The 22,903-nt window shown below is 41.6% G+C and overlaps 1 protein-coding gene across 3 annotated transcripts in view; it reads left to right on the top strand.

Moving 5' to 3' along the window:
- The window catches only part of axdnd1 (axonemal dynein light chain domain containing 1), a 227,355-nt gene that overhangs the window by 133,514 nt on the left and 70,938 nt on the right, over nt 1-22,903 (top strand). For all 3 annotated transcript variants that reach the window (XM_041207768.1, XM_041207767.1, XM_041207769.1), the window contains one exon: nt 3,628-3,844. In XM_041207768.1, the coding sequence (XP_041063702.1) occupies nt 3,628-3,844 (217 nt within the window). The remainder of the gene's footprint in view (nt 1-3,627; nt 3,845-22,903) is intronic.

Here is a 22,903-nt window from a genome sequence, read left to right as displayed (position 1 = left end):
GTATGTATTCCTTTACTGCCTGTGATCAGTATGTTTTGTGGCGAAAGAGGCATGTGTTTTCTTATCCTCGGAGTGTGCATTCCAATTAAATAATTCCAGCAGCAAGCTTTTGTGAGTTTTAAAATAAAGAAGGTTATTTATTCTCAAACACTTACCCCACATTAAACGTGATATTTCACACACACACACACACACACACACAAAGCTTAGGTACAGGTGAAGGTAATGTACTGTTATAGTTTATAGTTATCTCAATCTATACTTTATGATCTCTAGATCCCAGGTGGCAGGCCTGTAGTTTCTTGGATGGTTTTGATCTTTTAAAGTTGAAGGAAGGGTCTTGTAAAACAAAGGATTTGCAGCAGGCTGTGAGGTTTCTTGTAGTTGAATTTCTAGGAGGTTGGCTCTCAGGCAAACTTATATTTGGAACAGTTTGGGAGAGTCCTTTTCTCTGTTGGGATGTCCTGCTTTCAAAGTATTGCTGCTAATTCCCTTGGCTGCTTGGTGACGTGCATCTAACTTGTGGTCTGGCTTTCTGACCACCGAACTATTGGCTCGATGGCTTTCTGGTGGAACTGTCTGCAGATAGCTACTACCTGAGTTTAAAAGCAGACAGCAACATGGCTCCCTCATCATGTGACTTTCTACAAGTTCAAGTCCTTTTCCAAATGAAGGGTTCATGCTCTTTCCAATGTCCCATGTTGTTAACACCGTTGAGATTCACCCAGTCTAGTTTGGATGGTGAAAACCATCACCATACAAGGGAAAGTTGATAGTGTCCAATCACTCTCACCTACAACAGATTGAGTTTTGATGCTCCCTTTTGTGCAGAAGGAAACAGAGACAGGCAGGCTAGAAATTCTGTTGTCCTCCTGTGTTGGCCACCCTTAATTAAAGAGACGTGTGAATTCCCCAGATGGCTGTGAATGTACATTTTGAATTAGATATTTTCTCGAGACTTGGTACTGGCTGTAGCTCAAATGACAAATGTCACATAATTTTCTGCAGCCATTTTAATAACCTGCTTATGTACAGTTTTAAAAGTATTGACAGAAAGTTCTTAATATACTGGGGCATGATGCAGGTATAAAGTATTTTAGACAGGGACCTATGAATGGATCACCTACCCAGACTTTTTCTCCTAAGCAGGAAACATATATGGATATAAAGGGGTGAAAATAATTCAAAGAAGGAATAACTAAATCAAATTATTGATTAAAAATTTCTGCATGTCCTTTAGTTCCTCTGCACAACATTCTGAGGTGCATAGTCCAGTGCAGCCGTATGTCCAACTGTCCACTGTATGATTTCTAAATAATCACATACCACAGCAGGTGGTGAGTACATGAAGTTGAAGGCCATCCAAATTAGGAGACGAGTAGAGTTTGTCAACAAGCAGCAGTAAGTTCTGTCAATCATTGACATACCTCTGGCAATTCTCCCTCTTCTATCATTTTCTATTGGGCTTCTCTTTTTTTATCATTCTTCCTTTTCACTGCCAATTCTTGAGCAATAAAGGTGAAGTACTAGGGTCCATAGTACTGGTAACAAAATTGGAACAAACAGTAAGATATTAATTAAATCAGGAAGCATTATCAGATAAAACCTAGCTTGGGTTTTAAAAACCAAAAGATGATCGGGAAAAGCAAAGACTAAAGGAGGATTCTAAAGTTTTAAAGCTTTGAGAATAGCTTTGAGAATATGTAAATTAATAAATTAGACAAGCAGGCTGTGTGCTGAGTTTTCAGGTTGAATGTTAACACCCAAAAAACCTGTGTGTTAGACTCGTATGAGAAGTTAAAATGCAAAAAATCTACCACAGAAATCCACCCTTCCTCGATGCCACCTACTCCTGGTTTTGTGGAGGTGGGACGAGGGGCACGGAACAAATTTGCTTGTGGATGTAGGTTGCTCATTTAAGTATTATAGTGAGGCTCTGTTTCTTCATTTTAAGTCATTCTACTTTTAACCACTGGTGGCTTAGGTTTCTCCAAGCCTCAGGAAACTCGATAACTCGATAACCAAGGGAGATGGGCTGAATCCATGAGGTAAGTGTCTTTATGGTGCTGCTTGAGGACTAGGAGGACCAATAGTATTTCTCCAGGTTCAACAAGCTACCCTGTTAAACCACCAATCACCATTGTACCCCCACCTCCATGACACAACAAACTCTTAACCCCACAGTCAGGCACCCTGACCATTAACTGACTCATCCCCACAATCTGGACCTTCTGAACCACCCTGAGCACCCCCATATCCACCACCGCAATCAGGACACCATCCCACTTGCACCACCCTTACCCTGTCGGTTTATTTCGTTCTCCCAGTAAACCTACCTGCTCTCGTGAACTTTGCCCTGTGAAGCAGGCTTTCTGCCCAAAGGGCTCCAACTTTTCAATCACTTAAAGGTGCCATATGCCTTCCTGACTACCTTATGCACCTGCATTGCCACTTTCAGTGACCTGTGGACCTGTACACCCAGATCCCTCTGCTCGTCGATGCACTTAAGGGTTCTGCCATTTACTGTATAATTCCTACCTGTATTAGACCTTCCAAAATGCATTACCTCGCATTAAAGCTAACTGTCAGCAGGCAGGTCTTTTGCTCACAGAGCTCTGCCAATGTGGCTTTATTAATAGCTGTCAGGAGTTGCACAAAAGAAACCTGAGGTCAGGCATCAGTGGATCACAATATTTCAAAATTTACAATATGCAATGTGATTTGTTTGATTTGCCTCCCTTACAGTCAAAAAGGAAATTGGCATTAATATTACTTAAGGTTTTCATCTGGACTGCCATTTATCGTACCATATGTTTGGAAGGATCCAAAAAATAATTGCAGATTCAGTGTTCAGCTTATCACTTCATTTACAGTCTAAAAAAAAAACCCTACATTTATACACTTCCTCTTATTTAGTTCATTTTATGACTTCAGGATACTTCAAAGTACTTTATAACCAATTAAGTATTTTTGAGATATACTCATTATTGTAATGTAGGGGCAGTGAATTTGCGCAAAGCAAGATCCAACAAACAGCAATTTGGTAATGACCAGATTATTTGTCTTGGTGATGTAACTTGAGAGATAAATATTGGCCAGAATACCTGCTTTTCTTTGAATTGTGTCATGGGATCCATTGCATACACCTGAGAAGGCAGACAGGGTCTCAGTATAACGTCTCATTCGGAAGGTGGTGCTTTCAATGAGCAGCACTCCCTCAGTACTGTACTAGTGTGTCAGCTTGCATTGTATGTTTATATCTCTGAAGTGAACTCACAGCCTTCTAACTCCAAGGCAAAGAGTGCTATGACTGAGACAAGATTGTCACTTAATATTTTGATATACTCCAAGATTTTGATCATGAGTATATTATGATATTAACAGATTAAATGTGTTGCAACAAAATAAGACTTCAGGTGATGTCGTGAATTGGAGCATTATCCTTTCACTCCTATGATTGTGGCTTAAGTCAGGCCACACTGATGGAACAAAAGCTTCCTCTTTGCATCAACTGTAAGGATCCTGCATTAAAGGAGCTGATGCCATTTCATTCCAGTTCACAGTACACATAGAATTGTTAATGATTGTTGATATTACAGAGAATTTGACTTGTAGTTATTTTAACAGGCACTGCTTGGTATATAATGAAGCTACAAGATATGCTTGAATCTTGCCGGGTTAAATTCGACTACGCCAATATGGAAGATATAGGATTGGTAGAATTTGATTTACTGAAGCTTAATGAACAGTTTCCCACTTTGATAAACCTACTGGAAGATGCAATGAGTCTGGCAGCGACCCTTCAAACTGAGGAGGAGAGACAGAATAAGCGGCCTTATGTCAGGTATTATTAACTGCACAGATTTACTTCTTTGACGAAAAATCATTGACCTAAAGCATTAACTCTGTTTTTCCCTTTGCAGATGCTGCCTGGCCTGCTTAGTATTTCCAGCATTTTCAATTTTTATTTCAGATTTTCACCATCCATAGTACTTAGTTTTTGTTTACTTATCTATTTCTTTTCAAGGCCACTGGTTGGCAGCTTTCACAGAAAAATGAATGGAGTCAGACTGTCCCAAAACTCTGGTAAAAATCCTAGAAATACATCCGTAAAATGAACTCAACTAAGTCACCATAAACAACTTAATCACAAACGGATTTAATCACACAATACCAGCTCCAAAACACTGGTTAAAAAAAGTCCCGAATATTGTGATGTCAAAATGGAATTTGGTTTATTTACTAACTTTAAACAGTTTTAAAGGGACCTAGTTTCTCCCACATTTTTTCTGTTTTCTTTTGATTTAAGGGCATGCACTGTCTGATCTTATAGGTCTAAGCTTATTCCTAGGCTTGTTTCAATGCCATTCTAAAGTTAGGTATCAATTGTTGCATGTGTGCTCTTCACCTTGTCTTCCTCTCTGATTTCCTCTCAGTCTTAGCGACTGCACGGTACACAGCTTAGATTGGCAATATTTGTGTGGAGAATCATGAACATGTGCCACTCTATGAAACAATTCATTGGTCTTCTCATAAACGAGTTGTGCCATTGTACCACCTAGCTGCATAAGCTTTGTATTAACACAACTTCGTCTAATGGTATATATGTGATTTTTTTTTATTCATTCATGGAATGTGGGCTTTGCTGGCTAGGCCAGCAGTTGTTGCCCATCCCTAGTTGCCCTTGAGAAGGTGGTTGTGAGCTGCCTTCTTGAACCGCTGCAGTCCATGTGCTGTAGGTATACCCACAGAGCTGTTAGGAAGGGAGTTCCAGGCTTTTGACCCAGCCTCTGTGAAGGAACAGCGATATATTTCCAAGTCAGAATGGTGAGTGACTTAAAGGGGAACTTCTAGGTGGTGGTGTTCCCATCTATCTGCTGCCCTTATCCTTCTAGATGGTAGTGGTTGTGGGTTTGGAAGGTGCTGTCGAAGGAGCCTTGGTGAATTCCTGCAGTGCATCTTATAGATGGTACACACTGCTGCTATTTTGCATCGGTGGTGGAGGGAGTGAATGTTTGTGGATGTGGTGCCAATCAAGCAGGCTGCTTTTTCCTGGATGGTGTCAAGCTTCTTGAGTGCTGTGGGAGCTGCACTCATTCAGGCAAGTGGGGAGTATTCCTTCATACTCCTGCCTTGTGCCTTGTAGATGGTGGACAGGCTTTGGGGAGCCAGGAGGTGGGTTACTCATCACACTATTCCTGGCTTCTGACCTGCTCTTTTAGTCACAGTATTTTTATGGCTAGTCCAGTTCAGTTTCTGGTCAATGGTAACCCCCTGGATGTTGATAGTGGGGGATTCAATGGTGGTAATACCATTGAACATCAAGGGGCAATGGTTGGATTCTCTCTTGTTGGAGATGGTCATTGCCTGGCACTTGTTTGGTGCGAATGTTACTTGTGATGGTAAAAGTGTACCAGCAACGACAACAAATTATGTTTATATTGCACATTTTAACATCATAAAATGTTCCAAGACACTTCACAAGGATATTGTAAAGCAAAATTTGATACTGAGCCACAAAAGGAGATATTGGAGAAAATTATCAGAAGCTTGGTTAAAGAGGTTTGTTTTAAGGAGCAGGTTAGGGAATCCTGGAGTTCAGGGCCCAGGGAATTTGGCCACAGCTGCCATAATTAAAATCAAGGATGCTGAAAAAGCCAGAATTAGAGGAGAGCCAATATCTTTGAGGGTTGTAGAACTGGGGGAGATGACAGAGATAGGGAGGGACAGGTATTTGGGGGCATTGGAAAACAAGGTTGGGAATTTAAAAATTGAGGCATTGTTTAGCCAGGTTAGCAACCATAGGAGTGATGTGTGAGTGGGACTTGGTGTGAGTTAGGACATGGGCAGCATAGTTTTGGATAAAAACAAAAAAACTGCGGATGCTGGAAATCCAAAACAAAAACAGAATTACCTGGAAAAACTCAGCAGCGAAACGTCAACTCTTTTCTTCTCCACTGATGCTGCCAGACCTGCTGAGTTTATCCAGGTAATTCTGTTTTTGTTATAGTTTTGGATAGCCTCAAGTTTACAGAGGGTAGAATGAGGGAGGCCAACTAGGATTGCATTGGAATAGTTAAGTCCAATTTTCAACAACAGTATGAAACTATATGATAAACTATTTACATTACTTTTCTGTAACTCCCTTTTTACAACTACAGCTTCTACCCAGTTCCAGCTCCTACTCTTACCCCTCCCCAAGTCACAGTCCTAAGGAATTCAATCTCCCACAGTATTCTTGGTGCTTAGGGAAGACGTCTTGGAGACATGCAGGGTTTCTTCTTTGGCTTGGATAGTGTCATCATCATCAGAATAGGAAAGCAATTTAGCAGCATTGCTGGAAAGAAGATTGCAAGGACAACAGGAACTTTTCAACAAAAGACTGATCCAAGAGAGAAGACTAAAGAACATCGACCTTTGGACTCTCTGGGACTAGAAGAGAAGAACTCAGGACTTTCTGAGGAACTTGTAGTTCCCTTGAAGCACATAGGGAAAGAGCTTCAGAAGAAGAATGATCTTCAACTCCAGGGAAGACTGTCATAGCCGTTTCATTCACAGCTGCAGCGAAGACTGAAAAAGTATTGAAGATCTGAGATTTCAATGGATGTAAACAATGAAGGAACAAAAATGACAAAATTTCTATAAGACTTTCAGGAAAATATGAAGAAATGATTTCCTGATGACATTTCGGAAGGATTGTCTACTTTCCGAAGGCAGTGGTAAGAGACCCATGGTTCTCTCTGTGTGAGACTGCTCCACTCTGGGTGACGGGAAGAATTGCTGAGGATGTGAAGATAAGGTAGTACCATCGTCTGCAATGGGATGAATTTCCTGTGGACGATGAACTCAGAGTTAAGATTGCTGTACAAGATTCCGCCATTGCTTCTGTGCTGGCATAGAGCTCTAGAGGGAAGGAAACTTTTAGCTGGGACTGAAGTACAGGTTTCACTTGAATTTTACCCCTGGAAGGTGCCAGCTTTTTGGCAGAATGATTGTCTATGGGCTCTGACATGGTCTCAGACAAGGCAACCTCTCTGAAAGACTGTTCATGGACAACAAGAGATAGACTATGCAATACATTGGTAGGTTCATTGAAACAAAGACCTGAATGCTGCTCAGTCGCCAGAAACAGCTGAATCCTGAAGAAAGACAACAGAGACTTCATATGGTGTGTCTATCGATTGGGAAGATGAATCAACCTTTAGGACATCATCCTCCAACAAATCACTTAGTGCTGCAATGGCTACATTACTTTCTTCTGGAAAGAGCCAATTCAGGTCCAGCAGGTCATCATGCGGATTGTCACCATCTGCTGCAGTGCCTACTGACCTCCACTTCTGGCCTAACGTCATGAAAGACTAAGACATTCATAACTTCAATCTCTGCCTGGGGTCCAGTGGACAGTGTCTTTGTGAAAGAAAGGAACTTGCTGCTGATTGAACAAACTTCCACCTTCCACAGCTGGTGTAGGTTGAAGATTCACTGGTTCTAAATAAAAAGTTGTAGATTGTTCAATGAACAACAGTGTTTTGTTCAATTACTGGGCATCATCTGGTTTTTCTAGGATTTCTAGAAGCGTGCCAACATCGCCACTCAATGATGTCTGTTGATTGTGAACAACATAGAGAGAATCAATGATCTGTCACCCCCTTTCGAAGAGGAGCAATAATTCTGCCTTTGATTGGAAAGTCTGATGGATGAAAGGGTATTGGTGAAACCAGTCGAGACCATATGATGTAGGTTGACAGCAGCTCCAGTATCAATTTTAAAGGTGGTATTGAAGTCTTTAACTTGTGTCTGGACTAAGACTAATAATTTCCCCTAAGAACTCTGCCATTTCGTCTTTACCTTGATTTCCAACTTGAATGGAGTGTGTTCCATAAATATTTTCTTGCCTTCTACCTCAATTAAAGTTGTTGCATTTTCAGAAATGCTTGAAATGTCCAGTTTTGCTGCACCGGAAGCATTCAGCACTCCCTGCTGGGCAGTCCTGGTGTCTCTGTTGGTTTTCCACGCCACAACTCAAGCATCACAAAATGACTGCCGGTGTGGAGTTTCCCACCCTTTCACCTGGTTTGGTGAGCTTTCTTATGGGTGGGGCTGTTGCCTGTGGGCCTACCCAGTCAATAGAGTCATATGATTCTTTGGAATTATGCCAAATTACAGCCTGGTTGAACTCTAAGCTCGGCTTGCCTCACCACTTGATTTAAAGTAAGTCATTTTTGCTCTGCAGAAAGCCAGAGAGTTTTTCATACCATTTCCATAATTCCCACTTCTGGCCTCTCTGCAGGCCCTTAAGACAGTCAAATGGGTGGGGTAGGGAACAGGTACTGCTCAGCAGGTATGGTCATCGCTACCTGTCTCCAGTGTGCCTGCTCCTTCCATTGATTTGCAAGTACGAGTTGCTATTGAGCTTTTCTTCACTCTGTTCTTCCTTTGATAATACTGATGTATTTTTTACACTGATGCCTCCTGCTGCCACCTTGTTCTGAGGTAGTCCTTCTTGTCTGTGGACTCTAGGTGTGGTACTTGGTTACTGGACAGATTGTGGTCATACTCTGGCACTTGCTTAACACTTATTAATATTACATTTTAACAGGTTATAGATTAGATATGTTGCTCCTGGGCATGCTGTTCCAACCTCTTTCTCGAGAGTCTAACACATAAACTGACCGATGTCAGTGATACATCATCATCTACATCATACGTTAGCATATCTAATCTCTTAACCTTTTATTATACAGATCTCAAGTCCCCAGAGTAGTAGTAGAAAATAACAGTTTCTGATTGTAGTCCAATGAAATTGTCAAAATGTATGGATGTTAGATTATCAATCGGCTCTGATAACTCTAGACTCAAATATCTTCCCAACACCAACTGTCTTGATTTGCATGTAAAGATGTCCACTTGGGTGAAGTACAAGAAATTCCAACAATCAATAGAAATCCCCCAACCCAGACTGCAATCTCCTAAATCAATGCCAATTGACTTCAGTGCCTCAGTTTTATAATGAACAGTTTTATGCTATCATGGGAGCCATAGTGAAAATAATTTAATTCCTTTCTTTTTGTAATTCTTTCATGGTATGTTGCTGGCAAGGCCAGCATTGGTTGCCCATCCCTAATTGTGTTTGAAAAGGTGGTGGTGAGCCATCTATGAACCTCTGCAGCCCATCCGGTGTAGGTATACCCTGTTAGGAAGGGAGTTCCAGGAGTTTGACCCAGCGACAGGGAAGGAAAGGTGATATGGTTCCAATTCGGGATGGTGTGTGGCTTGCAGGGGAACTTGCAGGTGTTGATGTTCGCATGTGTCTCCTGCCGTTGTCCTTCCAGGTGGTACAGGTCATGGGTTTGGAAGGTGCTGTCAAAGGAGGCTTGGCAAATTCTGCCATGAATCTTGTACATTGGTAACACTGCTACCACTGTGCACCGGTGGTGGAGGGAGGGGATGTTTAAGGTGGTGGATGGGGTCAATCAAATGGGCTCCTTTGTCCTGGATGGTATCAAATGTCTTGAATGTTGCTGGAGCTGCAGTCATCCAGGCAAGCGGACAGTATTCCATCACCCTCTTGACTTGTACCTTTCGATGATGGACAGGCCTTGGGGAATCAGGAGGTGAGTTACTCACCAAAGAATTCATAAAATAGGAATAAAAGTAGGACTAGGCCATTCATTAATAAGATCATGGCTAATCTGATTGTGGCCTTAATTCCACTTTCCTCCTTGGCTCTCTTGTGGACCCAAAATCTGTCAAACTCAGTGTTGACTATATTCAATGACCCAGCCTCCACTGCTCTCTGTGCAAAGGAATTCCAAAGACTAACAGCCCTTTGAGAGAAGAAATTCCTCTTCATCTCCACCTTAAATGGGAGACCACTTATTTTCCCCCCTATTTCTAGATTCCCTCATGAGAGAAAACATCCTCTCAGCATCTACCCTGTGAGGCCCCCACAGAATCTTATATGCTTTAAAAGATCATATCTCATTCTTCTCAACTCCAATAAGTTAGGCCCCATCTGATCAACCTTTCCTCATAATACAGCCCCTTCATCACAGGAATCAGCCTGGTGAACCTTCTCTAAAACTGCTTCCAAAGCAAGTATACCTCTCCTTAAGTAAGAAGACCAAAACTGAGCACAGTATTCTAGCTGTGGTCTCACCAATACCTTGTACAGTTGTAGCAAGACTTCCCTACTTTTATAGTCCATACCCTTGCAATAAGGGCCAAAATTCCATTTGCCTTCCTAATAATTTGCTGTACCTGCATGCTGACTTTTTGGGATTCATGAACAAAGATCCCTCTGTACCGCAGCATTCTGCAATCTGTCTCCATTTAAATAATATTCTGCTTTTTTAGTCTTCCTACTGTAGTGGACAACCTCAAATTTTCCCACAATATATTCTACCTGCTAATTTTTTGCACACTCACTTAACATATCTATGTTCCTTTCCACACTCTTTGCTTGCTCCTCACAATTCTTTGTGGCCTGCCATGTTTTTAAAGGCACTGGTGCTTGTGTGCCATGTGTGTGCTGGAAGCTTTTCAAATTTTTGGAACAGTTAAAATGGGTGAGGTGGAGCATTTGAATGTTAGTTATGAGTCCTGATTAATGAGGGATGGGTGTGTTGTGCATTGAGCAGTTTGTGAGGTTGCTGGTGCAATGGGTTGGGGATAGCATTTGAAGATGTCTTCGCTGGCGTCGACTGCCTGTGTAAAGTCTTCAAACTTTGTGGCACTGCAGTCAGTTCCTTTGGACCATACTCCTTCAATTGACCTCTGTTGCTACCTGCTCCAATTCCCTTCTTGGATTATCTTTGGAGGGCCTCCTGCAAAACACTGACTTCTCTTTTCCTTTTCATATCCTGCAGTTAGGCCACAAACATGTATTAGAGATCCTGCCGGTCCTTTCTGCAGTCTGCTGCTCCACTGATAGTCTTATTCTTCCTCTGAAATACTTTTGGTGAAAGTTCCACCAGCAGCTGCAGCCTGAATGCACCTCCCTTTGAGAGGTGCAGGCAAACTGCGATTTGTGTTCTTGTGACAGAGGCACTTGGGCACCCTGCTAAGCATGCAGCCTGCTATAAGTACATTTAACATTGGCTGCAAGCCCAATCATTGTGATAGCATATCATGGGTCCCCGCACTCATTACCAGGTCTTATTGAATGTTTAATTCTTTAACTTTCAAGGGTTGAGTGAACAGAATCATTTTTGTTTGTCCTGTGCCTGCAAAAATTTTAATTTAAATTATTATTTCTGTACCAGTCTCTGCCTGAAAAGATGATAAATTTTCAAATGTATACTCTTTCAAAATTTATCAACTGCGGTAATTATGGAAATGTCTTTTAATTAGGTTTACTAACCATTACTTTCCATAACATAAAGCTAGTCTGTCTTATTATTATACTTTGGTTCTTCTAACAAAGACTTACTTTACAGACAAAAGCTAATATTAATCTTTTGCTTAGAATCAGAACTTAATTAAGATTTTCTGAGAGGTCTGTTGTTTTTATTTAATGCTGCTAATGGATATTTTGGAATGGTTGTGAAGCTGTACAGCAATTCAATGTCTCAGGATGGAACTACTCCTTTGGTAAATGTCAATGTTATCTGAATCAATTTTTTGGTAGATGACTTGCTGTAATTTTCTGTCATTTCTGATCATCTTGTGATCTTCCATTGGGGAAGTTTTCTTGCCATTTTAATTATGCTTGTATTACTACTGTAGTCTACCAATATTGCTATGTTTCCACAAGGCTTCCCTAACTCCATTGTGAAGTATGCATTCTTGAGATGGACTGTCTGGCTAATAGGCAACAGCAATGGCATTGGTGGGAGAATGATTGTTGAGAGAGGACAGCAGGTCATCTCAATGGAGCCATTGTCATTTCACCAGGACAGTGCCTCAGCAATCCTTCCTATCTGTTGGGAGACAGATTGTTGGACCAATATGAGCCTTTGCAAACTGCTTTGAATACTGGTATCTGCCAGTGCCAGGATGGCAGTAGTCTAAACTTGTGTGGCAGCAAACTGGTCTTGCATGGCAGAAGTCTGAGCTTCCACTGCAGCGCCTAGATATTGTGCTTGTCCTACAATGAAGGCTGAGTTGACCAGTAATCGGACACTACATCATGGCTGGGTCCACAGGTGTGCTGGAGTTGGCTACCACTTCCATGCTGATAAGGATGAGCTCCAAGCTCTGCACAAAGCCATATCCCTGATTGATGTTGGACTCCTCCATGCTTTGATCACAGGCGTTCTGTGGGCATCAAGCATTTCATTGTGCATACCCATTAACCTTTTCAACCCATCAAAGTACTCGGTCCTCTGCAATAGAAATCATGTATCACCTCGTCCTCTGGCAATCTGGCACCGGGTGCAACCCTTACCTTTTACCCTGGCTGCAAATGACTCATGACAGTGTCCCACCGAGTGTACTTAGCACCTCTCTGTTCTCCTCAAAATTCTTTGCAGTGTCAGTATCTGAGTTCATGCTTGCAAGTGTGAAATTAAATGATGGTGTTTCTTCATAATCAATATCTTGTTGCCTGTTACCCTTCTATCACTGCCTTAAGAGGTGGCAGTTTTAGATCTCTGGAAGGAGAAAGGCACTAAGATAGGGCTGTGGTGGGGTGGTGGAGTGGTGGGAAAGCAAAAGTTGCATACTTACATCAAAAATCAGAAGAGATTGTGAGATGTGAAAGGGAGGACTAGGCATGAGCGTACCATTATCTTCTATCGTTCCTGCTCCAGCACTGGCCATAGTGTCAGCAAAGGCTGTTCCGATGATGGCGAGTGACATCTCCTCCCTAGGATAGGACATGTAGCCCCGCCTGTCCCCTACAGGTTAGCTCTTGTTGCCACCCGTTATGAGCTACCTTGTCCTGCAAAAGTGTGTCAGTGATTCTGGAGCAATCTGTTTGAGTGATGTGGCTGTCATAGATGACAGTGCGCTCAAGCTGTGAGATTTGGGTGCGAGGCTTCCAGCAGTACTAAGTGTGTGAGGGTGAGATGCAGCTGCAAATGTTAGGTAAGACTCCTGGTTGATACAGATTGTTGGTAGGTGAGCAATACAGATGTAGTGCATTGAACAATTGCTGAGGCAAGTGGTGTAGTTGGTGGGATATGGCATTTGCAGATGCATTTGCTGACCTTAAGCACCTGTGCAATGTCATTGAACTGCTTATGGCATTGCTTGCAGGGTTTTACTCATGGGCGTAACAGTCAGGACTATCTGTTCCTATTGCCTTCTGAGAGTTTGTCCGCAGAGTCTCCTGGTCCATGTACATACAATGCTTCTCCTTTCCATCTCCTGCTCAAGGCCTCTAGTATAGCATCTGAAACCTTAGAGCATGTTGTGCTAATAATGAATATTTTTCCACGTGGTAAGTTTCACAATGACTTCCACCACTTGCTCCAGCCACAAAGCAACTCCCCTTTAAGAGATGCAGGCTACCTTTAAGTGGTGCTAGCCTTTCACAATTTTGGGCCTGCTGCTGAGGCACACAACCATTCAACAACCAATTAGTGTTATCTGCATACTGCAATCATGTTAATTCGCAGTCAGCAAGAAGTTGGCAGGTGCGGGCTAATTGTGCACCATGATCCCCGTGCCGATTTTTGCCAGTTATTATAAACGGTATGATATGACAGCCATTACAAAGACATGATTGCAAGGTCAACAAGTCTAGAAACTGAATATTCAAGGGTTTTTGGCATTTCAAAAGGATAGAAAGAAAGGAAAAGGAGGTGGGGTAGTTTTTTCATAAAGGATAAGCTCAGTACAATAGTGAGAAATGATGTTGGCTCGGAAGATCAAGATGTAAAAGCAGTTTGCATGGGAATAAAAAAAGGTACTGCAATAATTGTGGGTGATGTTAATCTTCATAAAGATTGAACTAATCAAATTGGCAAAGATTTCTTTGAGAATGAGTTCATTGAATGCATTTGGGACAGTTTCTTCAAGCAATACATTCTGGAACTAATCAGGGAACAAGCTACTTTAGACCTGGTAATGTGTAATAGGATAGGATTAATTGATGATCTCATAGGAAAAGATCCTTTAGGCAAGATTGATCGTAGCAGGATAGAGGTTCACATTCAGCTTGAGGTGAGAAACTTAGGTCTGAAACTACAGTCTTAAACTTAAATAAGGGAAATTACAAAGGTAGGAAGACAATTGGCTAATGTAGAATAGAGAAATAGGTTTAAAAAAAAGACAATGCTTTTGCAGGCATTTGTGGAAATATTTTGTAACTCTCTAGAAAAATATATTCCATTGAGAAACAAAGACTCTACAAGAAGGATGCACCATTTGTGGCTAATTAAGGAAGTTATTGATGATATTAAATTTAAAAATAGGCATACAATTGCAAAGAAGATTAGTGGTAGACCAGAGATAGGGAAAATGTTAGAAACCAGCAAAAGATAATTTAAAAGATGGGAGAAATTGGAATATGAGAGTAAACGATCAAGAAACCTAAAATAGTCAAGTATATGAAGTATTTTATATACAAGTATATAAAAAGGAAGGGAGTAGCTAAAGTAAATGTTGGTTCCTTAGAGAAGATGAAACGGGAGAATTAATAATGTGGAACAAGGAAATGACAGTGCTTTTGAGCAAGTATTTCATGTCTGTATTAATGGTAGAAGATGTTAAAAACATCTCAATAATAGCAGAAAATCAAGGGACTAAAGGGAAGGAGGAATTTAAAACAATCACTATCAATAGAGAAAAAGTACTCAATAAGCTAATGGGACCTGATAGCCTACGTTCTAGGGTCTTAAAAAAATGGCTGCAGAGATATTGGATACATTGGTTGTAATCTTTTAAAACTCTCTTGATTCTGGAAGGATTCCAATGGATTGGAAAACCACAAATGTAACATCTCTATTCAAGAAAGGAGGAAGACAGAAAGTAGGAAACTATAGGCCAGTTAGCCTAACATCTGTCATTGAGAAAATGCTGGAATCCATTATTAAGTAGTAGCAGGACATTTAAAAAATCTTAATGCAATCACGCAGAGTCAACATGCGTGATTTCTATTTGACAAATTTATTAGAGTTTTTGAGGATGTAATGAGCAAGGTGGATAAAGGGAAACCAGGAGGTGTAGTGAATTTGGATTTCCAAGAGGAATTCGATAAGGTGCCACCTAAAATGTTATTACACAAGTTACGAGCTCATGTTGTTGGGGAAGATATACTAGCATGGATAGAGGATTGGCTAACTAACAGGAAAAGAGAGTCAGCAAAATGGGTCATTTTCAGATTGGAAAACTGTAACTAGTGGGGTGCCACACAGATTAGTGCTGGGGCCTCAACTATTTACAATCTAAATGAATAACTTGAATGAAGGAACAAGAGAGTAAAGTAGCCAAATGTGCTGACGATATAATAAAATAGGAAAGCAAGTTGTGAGGAGGACACTAAAAGTCTGCAAAAGATACAAATTGTGAGTGGGCAACATTTGGCAGATGGAGTAATATGTGGGAAAATGTGAGGTTATTCATGTTTTGTTCGGTTGTCACTATCCATGGTATGTACTGTTTAGGCATCATTAAGCAGAATGTAGAAGTTACCAAGAAGTCTTTATTAATTAATATTACTGAACTATGTATATTTTTCCAGTGTAGGACTCCGGACATATTTCTGTATAATGCCCCGACCTCTAGAACACTGATGGGCAGTGCAATACTCAGTCCTAGGTTAACCCTCAATGTACAAAATCCTTCTACTACACCTTCCCCCAAGTCTTTATCTCCGGATATAGACTGATAATAGTTACTTACAGTTTGATTCAAGTTTTGTGTTGTTATAAGGTTTTTGTACTTAACTTCTGCGTTGTAACTATTCTAACTCTAAACTACTTCATTATTAATATTATTACATTAACAGCATTACATTAACAGCATGCATTAACAATGTTCATTTACCCTGTTTCCCCAGGGTTTGAGGTGGTCTTGAGGTCTTGTACCATTGCCAAGTCTCAATTGCCATCCGGTCAGGAGAGTGTTAGGATCTAGGGGCTGTTGATCTTGGTGAGAGGATGCAGGCATGGCTTCAAGCGCTTTCTCCATTGATTTGGTTGCTGTGGCGGTGGTTTGGTACCATGAATTGTAATCATTTCTTTGTAGGTGGACGAAAGTGGTATCTGTCTGGCTGTCGGTTGTGTCCCTTTTTTCGCCTTTTGCAGCATTTGGAAGCCTTCTGGGGCTGAGGGGGAACAGTCCTGTGGAAGGAAGGAGAGTGTAGAGATGGTTCACCTTTGTTGAGTTGTGTTTGTGGTGGGCTGCTAACCTGTTCCAGTGGACTCTGTGGCTTTATCACACTGGCTGGTAGTTTCTGGGGCTGTGTGCAGGTCGTCGTCTCTACCAACTGTACAGTGGTTGCTGGTGGAGGTAGAGGCTCTTCTGGAAGTCGATCTGGCTCTGACATCACCTCCACTGGGGGTGCTGTGGTAACCTCCTGTGCTGTGGGTTGGTCTGGCCCTTGGTTCGGTTCGAGGACCTGAAAAGGAGATGAACAGACCTGCTCAGCGAACAGGGAAGAGAGGTTATAAACAAAGTCAACATTGGGTTGCTGCTTTGTAGTTAGGCCATCAGGAGGATAAGTTTCTGGCAGATTATGACTGAGGGCGGATTCTGCCCCATAATGTATTCTCTTCGATGATCGGTTCTTCCTTGGCAGAGTATAGTTCATCTATGTGATCTTTCAAGTCACATTCTGTGATTGCTCTTCTTGCCCATTGGTTTTACAAGAGCTCACGCTCTTTAATGAGAATTTCAACCTTTGCTTGCCATTCCCCGTTCTTGACCTTTATCTCTTCGTAAACCTCTTTGGGAATGTAATGTTCTTCCAAGGCTCCTTCCAGATGTGCAACTGTTTCCTTCAGTGCTGCAGTCTCATTCTTGTACCTCTCAGCTTCTTCCTGGAATAGTGAACATTCCTGAGTCTTCTGTGATAACTGGGTCATCAGTTTATTCATAGTGGCAGTAAATTCATGTGTCTCACTTCATAATGTTCCAGAGGAACAAACTTGGCTTGAGGGATCCTTGTAGCATGCAAGGTTTTCCTTATCATTGCGAAGCTCAAGTACTTTGTCTTGAGTCTTGTAATTTAGCAGATCCTCATCGCGCTTGTTTTGCTGTCCTGCCATTCTGCTGCTCAAGGTGTTCTGTATTTCATCATGTTGCTGAAGGGTAATGGACTGTGCATGAATCTATTCTTGAAGGACAAGTAGCTGCTCTTTCAATTGTTTATTTTCATGTTCAGCTCTTCTGTGCTCAAGCTCTGTGTCTGTGAGTACCTGTGTTCGTGTTGAGGTTGCTATCTGCATCTTTCCATAGAGATAAATTGGCTGGGTTTCTGGCTAGTGGTGTGTCTTTCTGGCTTTTCGCTGGTTTGCTGGGTGTCGTCTGTACTTCTTTTGAAGCTCTGTACAAGCCATGGCCTGAGGATTAAAATATCTGTTAATATTTTATTGAAGGTAATTGAGGACTCATCAATGGACTGCATGTGGATAACATTGCCAACAAATTCACCAAAGGAGTACAAAAGAGTGCAAAACTGGACTTGTTCTGACTTCTCACTGAGACCTGATGCTCTCCAGTAATCTAGAAATTTTCTTGTCCAGGACTCTCAATCTTGGGCCTAGTTTCACCCTTGCCTTAGCTGAAATGTGTCTGGAAGTATATTTCCTGCAGTTACAGCTTTAAAGGTCTTTGCCCTTTTTAGAGCGTCTGCAGGTCATTGCCTTTTTAAGAGAACAGAGGATTTCAAAATGGTACTGCCGGTATTCCCTAGGAGAAGATTTTTCCGTGCTTTGGACTTTTGATGCATCATTTAAAATGATGGCGACAGGCTGGGATGAGGAAGAAGCTGCAAAATGGCAGCAGGTTGGGCCACGACAGTGGGCAGTAGAATGGCATTGGCTTGCTGTGGATCGGGTCTGGGTTGGGAGGGCAGAAATTTCCCTGGCCGGGTGGCCGAAAATTTGCAAGGCATTCGGGCTTTGGGTTAAACAGGGGTTTCTCTGTGTTTGATGGTTCTTTCCTTTTCTTTTGTTCTTGTTGCACCCTGGACTTGGGGGCCACGTGGAGAAGACACTGAGTTGGAGGTCGGGCTAGCGACAAATGCGCAACTGCATTTTTTTTCTGCCTGAGTGATTTTGAAAAAAAAAGATTCACAGTGCTGTTTTTCTGGAACTTTACAAAGATTTGATTTCATCATGCAGGCTGCTGGCTGCTAGCTCTGCTTTGTTGAAACTGTTTCCACAGGAATTCGATGGAGACTCTAGCTTGAGCATAACTTTTGCCTTTTTTTCTGCTGTCAGGATCTGTGTCTCTGGAGCTCATCAGGTGAGTTTTCTCAGCTTCTTGCTTCTTAAGTGAGTTGTTTCAGAGCAGAAATTCATTATTGGTGTCCTTTTCCAGATTTCTTCAGTCTTTTTACTGAAGATGTGGATTTTGATTCCCTGTTTTGTTGGGTTGTCGCTACCCATGGTGTGTACTTCTTAGACACCATTAAGCTTGTAGAGGTTACCAAGAAGTCCTTATTAACAATACTGAACTATGTACATATTTATAGTGTAGGGTACCAGTATGGAGAGGACTCCAGGGCATGTCCTTGCATGTTACTGCCTTGCTACACACTGCCCTGATCTCTAGGTTATGTGCCTTCTTTCATCACTAGTGGGTGGTGCTATACTCAGTCCCAGGTTAACCCTTAATGTACTGGATCCTTCTACTACAATCAATTTTGATAGGAACATTAGAAAAGCAATTAAATGGAAAGAGACCATAGAATGCTGCAGTGCAGATGGATCTGGGTTTTCTCGTAAGTTAGCATGCAGGTCTAGCAAGTCATAATTATTGGAAGGCAAATGGAATGTTCATCTTTATGCAAGTGGGATGTAGTATAAAAACAGGAAAGTCTTGCTACAACTGTACAGGGCACTGGTGAGATAACATCTAGATTACTGCATACAGTTTTGGTCGCCTTATTTAAGGAGGGAGATACTTGTATCGAAAGCTGTTCAAAGAGGATTCACTAGGTTGATTCCTGGAATGAAAGAGTTGTCTTATGAGGAGACATTGAGTGGGCCTGGCCTATACTCATTGGAGTTTCAAGTAACGAGCGTTGATCGTATTGAAACATATAAGATTCTGAGGGGGCTAGTCAGGGTAGATGCAGAGAGGATGTTTCCTCTTGCAGGAGTCTCTAGAAGTGGGTGATACAGTTTCAGAATAAGGAATTCCATTCAAGACAGAAATGAGGAAGAATTTTTTCTCTCAGGGGTTGTTAATCTTTAGAATTCTCTATCCCAACGAGGTTGGGTAATTGAATATACTCAAGGCTGAGCTCGACAGATTTTTATTCTACAATGAAGTCAAGAGTTATGGTGGGCAGGCAGGAAAGTGGATTTAAGGCCACAATCAGATCAGCCATGGCCTATTTGAATGGTGGAACAGGCTCAAGGGGCTGAATGGCCTCCATCTGTTCCTATTTCTTGTGTTCTTGTATCAGACAGCCACATGACAGACAACACTCATTTGTGTTGACTTGATTCCAGCAGCAAATGAAATATGATCATGTATATAATGATCACTTAAAACATTCTCACCCTGACAGTTTCTAATTCATGTCATTCATCTCTCTTGGAGCTTCAAGCTCCAGTACCAGGTAGACCAGGAGGACATGCACAACTCCTCAGAGGAATGTACTCCCTCTGAGTAACCACAGTCTCATGCATACCGTGCGTCAACTCAGATATCTGCACCTTGGTGGGACCGGTAAGTCAGATAGTAGGGTTTTCACCTGATGACCCTTGTATCACAAAATGAGCGAGTGCAGGTGGTGGAGTCAGGAACAGCCATGCAGAGTCTGTGTTGAGGGCATAGGATGCTCCAAGCTTTGCTCAGCTAGAAGTGGATGCTGTATCTTGGGGGCTGTTGATGAATCAAATACTCTTGGAGCAGCAGCAAGGTATCTGCATGATATGTTTTTTTATTCTTTCAGAGGATGTGGATATCACTGGCTAGACCAGCATTTATTGCCCATCCCTAATTGCCCTTGAGATGGTGGTGGGCTGCCTTCTTGAACCACTATAACCCCTGTGGTGTAGGTACACACACGGCGTTGTTAGGGAGGGAGTTCCAGGATTTTTGGTCCAGCAACTGTGAAGGAACGGTGATATATTTCAAAGTCAGGATGGTGAGTGGCTTGTAGGTGAACTTAGAGGTGGTGGTGTTCCCATGTGTCTGCTGACCTTGTCCTTCTAGGTGGTAGTAGTTGTGGGTTTGAAAGGTGCTGTCTAAGGAGCCTTGGTGAATTCCTGCAGTGTTTCTTGTAGATGGTATACACTGCTACCACTGTGCATCAGTGTGGAGGGAGCAAATATTTGTGTATGGGGTGCCAATCAAGAAGACTGCTTTGTCCTGACTGGTATCATGCTTCTTGAGTGTTGTTGGAGCTGCATTCATCCTGTCACACTGTGCATGCCTGCAGAGAAATTTGAGTAGCCCTTCTTAAGCATAAGTGGCATGATGTTACAGGCTTTTATGATGATGTCTTCATCCATGAAAAGAGTGGCCAACTGCATGGGGAATCAAACAAGCGCGTTTAAGCTTTGCATGCTATGAATGCCTCCTTAAGTAGGATGAATGATACCCTTGCCTACGCATTCATCTACAACAAAGTGTCCTCCAACTCATTGTTACGATCCCAGCTGATAATACTGGACAAGTCAGATCTCAGAATGAAACCTGGCTTGATAGATCCTAACTTTATTTTTTAGAAACCATGGAAGAAAGTTATTGAACAAATTCACAGTAATCTGATGATGAACTTTTAATACAAAGAATGAAGCAGTTATAAACACGGAAAGTGAACTATATTACACCAGACAAAAAGGTCGGAAAGATCTCAATACAAACACAAGAAAATTATTCAAATCACATTATTCCTTTACCTCAGCAATATCTTTAGACACATAAAAATGCAGAAAGATAAAACAATTTATAATATCTGTCTTATACTCCAATATTCAGGGTAAATACATATTAAATGATAGGCAAACTGTGGTCAGACAAACCATACTCTAAGGTAAATGACAGATGTGACCAAAATAGATTCCATGGATTTCTCGTTTGTCACATTGTGAGCCAACTGGTCTCACAGAAACTTCTGTCTTTCTCACAAGGGTTTCCAAGCTCCATATTTGAAGAACTCGCCTTGGAATTTTCTCCAAATGTCGCTCCCACTCGGATGGATTCAACAAGGATCCACCTCCATGGTTTCAATCACACCTTCTGAGATTCCTTTCCCCTGGACCTCCGAGTACACTAGCCTCACCTTCCAAGCACAATTTCAAATCCTTGGCCATGCCAAGCAGAATACCACTGCTCCAAAAAGCCCATAGTAAAGTGTCACCAATCTTCGGCTGCCTCCTTTGATCTTCAGGGCTTCTCTCAAGCCCACTTCACTTCAAGTCTACTCCTTGCAGCTCTCTCTCTCTATCGCTCTGTTCCTTTTTTTAAACCTGACTTCTGGGACCTATTTGATCTTATCTTTATCCCTACTTAGGACTTTTTTCTGGGACCTCTCTCTGATCCTTATCTTTGTCCCTGTCTGGGACTTTCTTCTCGGACATCTCCCTGTCCCCCTCCCTGTGTGCTGCTTCTTGGGACGCCTCCCTCGGTAATGGTGCTATGATTCCAGGTCACCTGACCTCCAGTTTCGCGCCTTTTCACTTTTTGTCTCCTGTGCAGATGCAGTGGGCTGGTCCGGCCTGAAGACACAAAAACAAATGAACTGCGCATGTGCAGGCAGTTCCCAGTCGGCACATGCGCAGAAGGCCCGAGGCTCACTGGGAACTGGAGATCCCAACCTATGACTGCTGATTTAAAATTAAGCTAAGTATTTGCGTTTCTTAACACCTCTTCCCCGGAAGAAAGAAAGCTTCACTACAGTGAAGATTTCTTTACGATGGTTTAACACTTTCTTTACAAGAGGCACTTAACATCACAAACTTCTAACATATAGCTTATCACATACCACACAGATAAACTTTTCATTTTGCATTTTACTACAGATTTTGCATTTTAAAACCACAAAGTTTAACCAAAACATAAATCAATACATGTAATAAGTTTGGTTAGCAGAACTTAAACATCATATAACTATCATATCTCAGAGTCTGCCTTTTCTCCTATACCCTTTCTTTGAACTCTGAGTAGAACACCAACAATTATACAGTTTATGGCTGCAATCTTTTCATGGTCAACCAAAGGTAGTGAAGATAAGTTTTCTTTTGTAATATTTTGACCAGCTTGTATTTCTATTTTGTACCAGGGTTTTCAATCTTGCTGGTGTGACTGAAAACCAATTCTCTGGTGGCCTTCGCCTCTTCAGAAATGATTGATATGCATCAATACGCATCCATATTTATGTGATACAAATTACTTTTGCCTAGGTTTCTTATCTTTAGTACAGAAGAATGTGTGATTTTTTTTACTCTTCTCTGTTAATGGAAGCATGTCTTCAATTGGTCCTTTATATTTGCGCTGGACACCTTGTAAGTCTGATTGGCAACAAACTTCAAAATTATCTTCCTCACTCATTTCTTCAATAACAGATTTTCCATTTTCATTGTTTTGATCAAAACCAGATGAATGAACTTGCAGCGAGGGACTTTTCCTCTCTTTACTCAAATCATTTTCTAGTTTATCCGTGAGATGTTCCACAGTCTTCTGTACACGTTCATATTCTCCCCATTGACATTTCAAAAATTGAACTTTTATTTCTGCTTCTTTCACAATTTTATCCAAGTGTTTGTTTACTCTCTTCTTTTCCAATTCTTTCCCAAGCTTGTTAACCTTTTCATTCAGCTCAGCAACTACTCTG

The sequence above is a fragment of the Carcharodon carcharias genome, chromosome 16, assembly GCF_017639515.1.
Source record: "Carcharodon carcharias isolate sCarCar2 chromosome 16, sCarCar2.pri, whole genome shotgun sequence".
Lineage (NCBI taxonomy): Eukaryota > Metazoa > Chordata > Chondrichthyes > Lamniformes > Lamnidae > Carcharodon > Carcharodon carcharias.
Note: the sequence above shows the minus strand (reverse complement) of the source record. Positions and strands in the feature narration are given on the sequence as shown.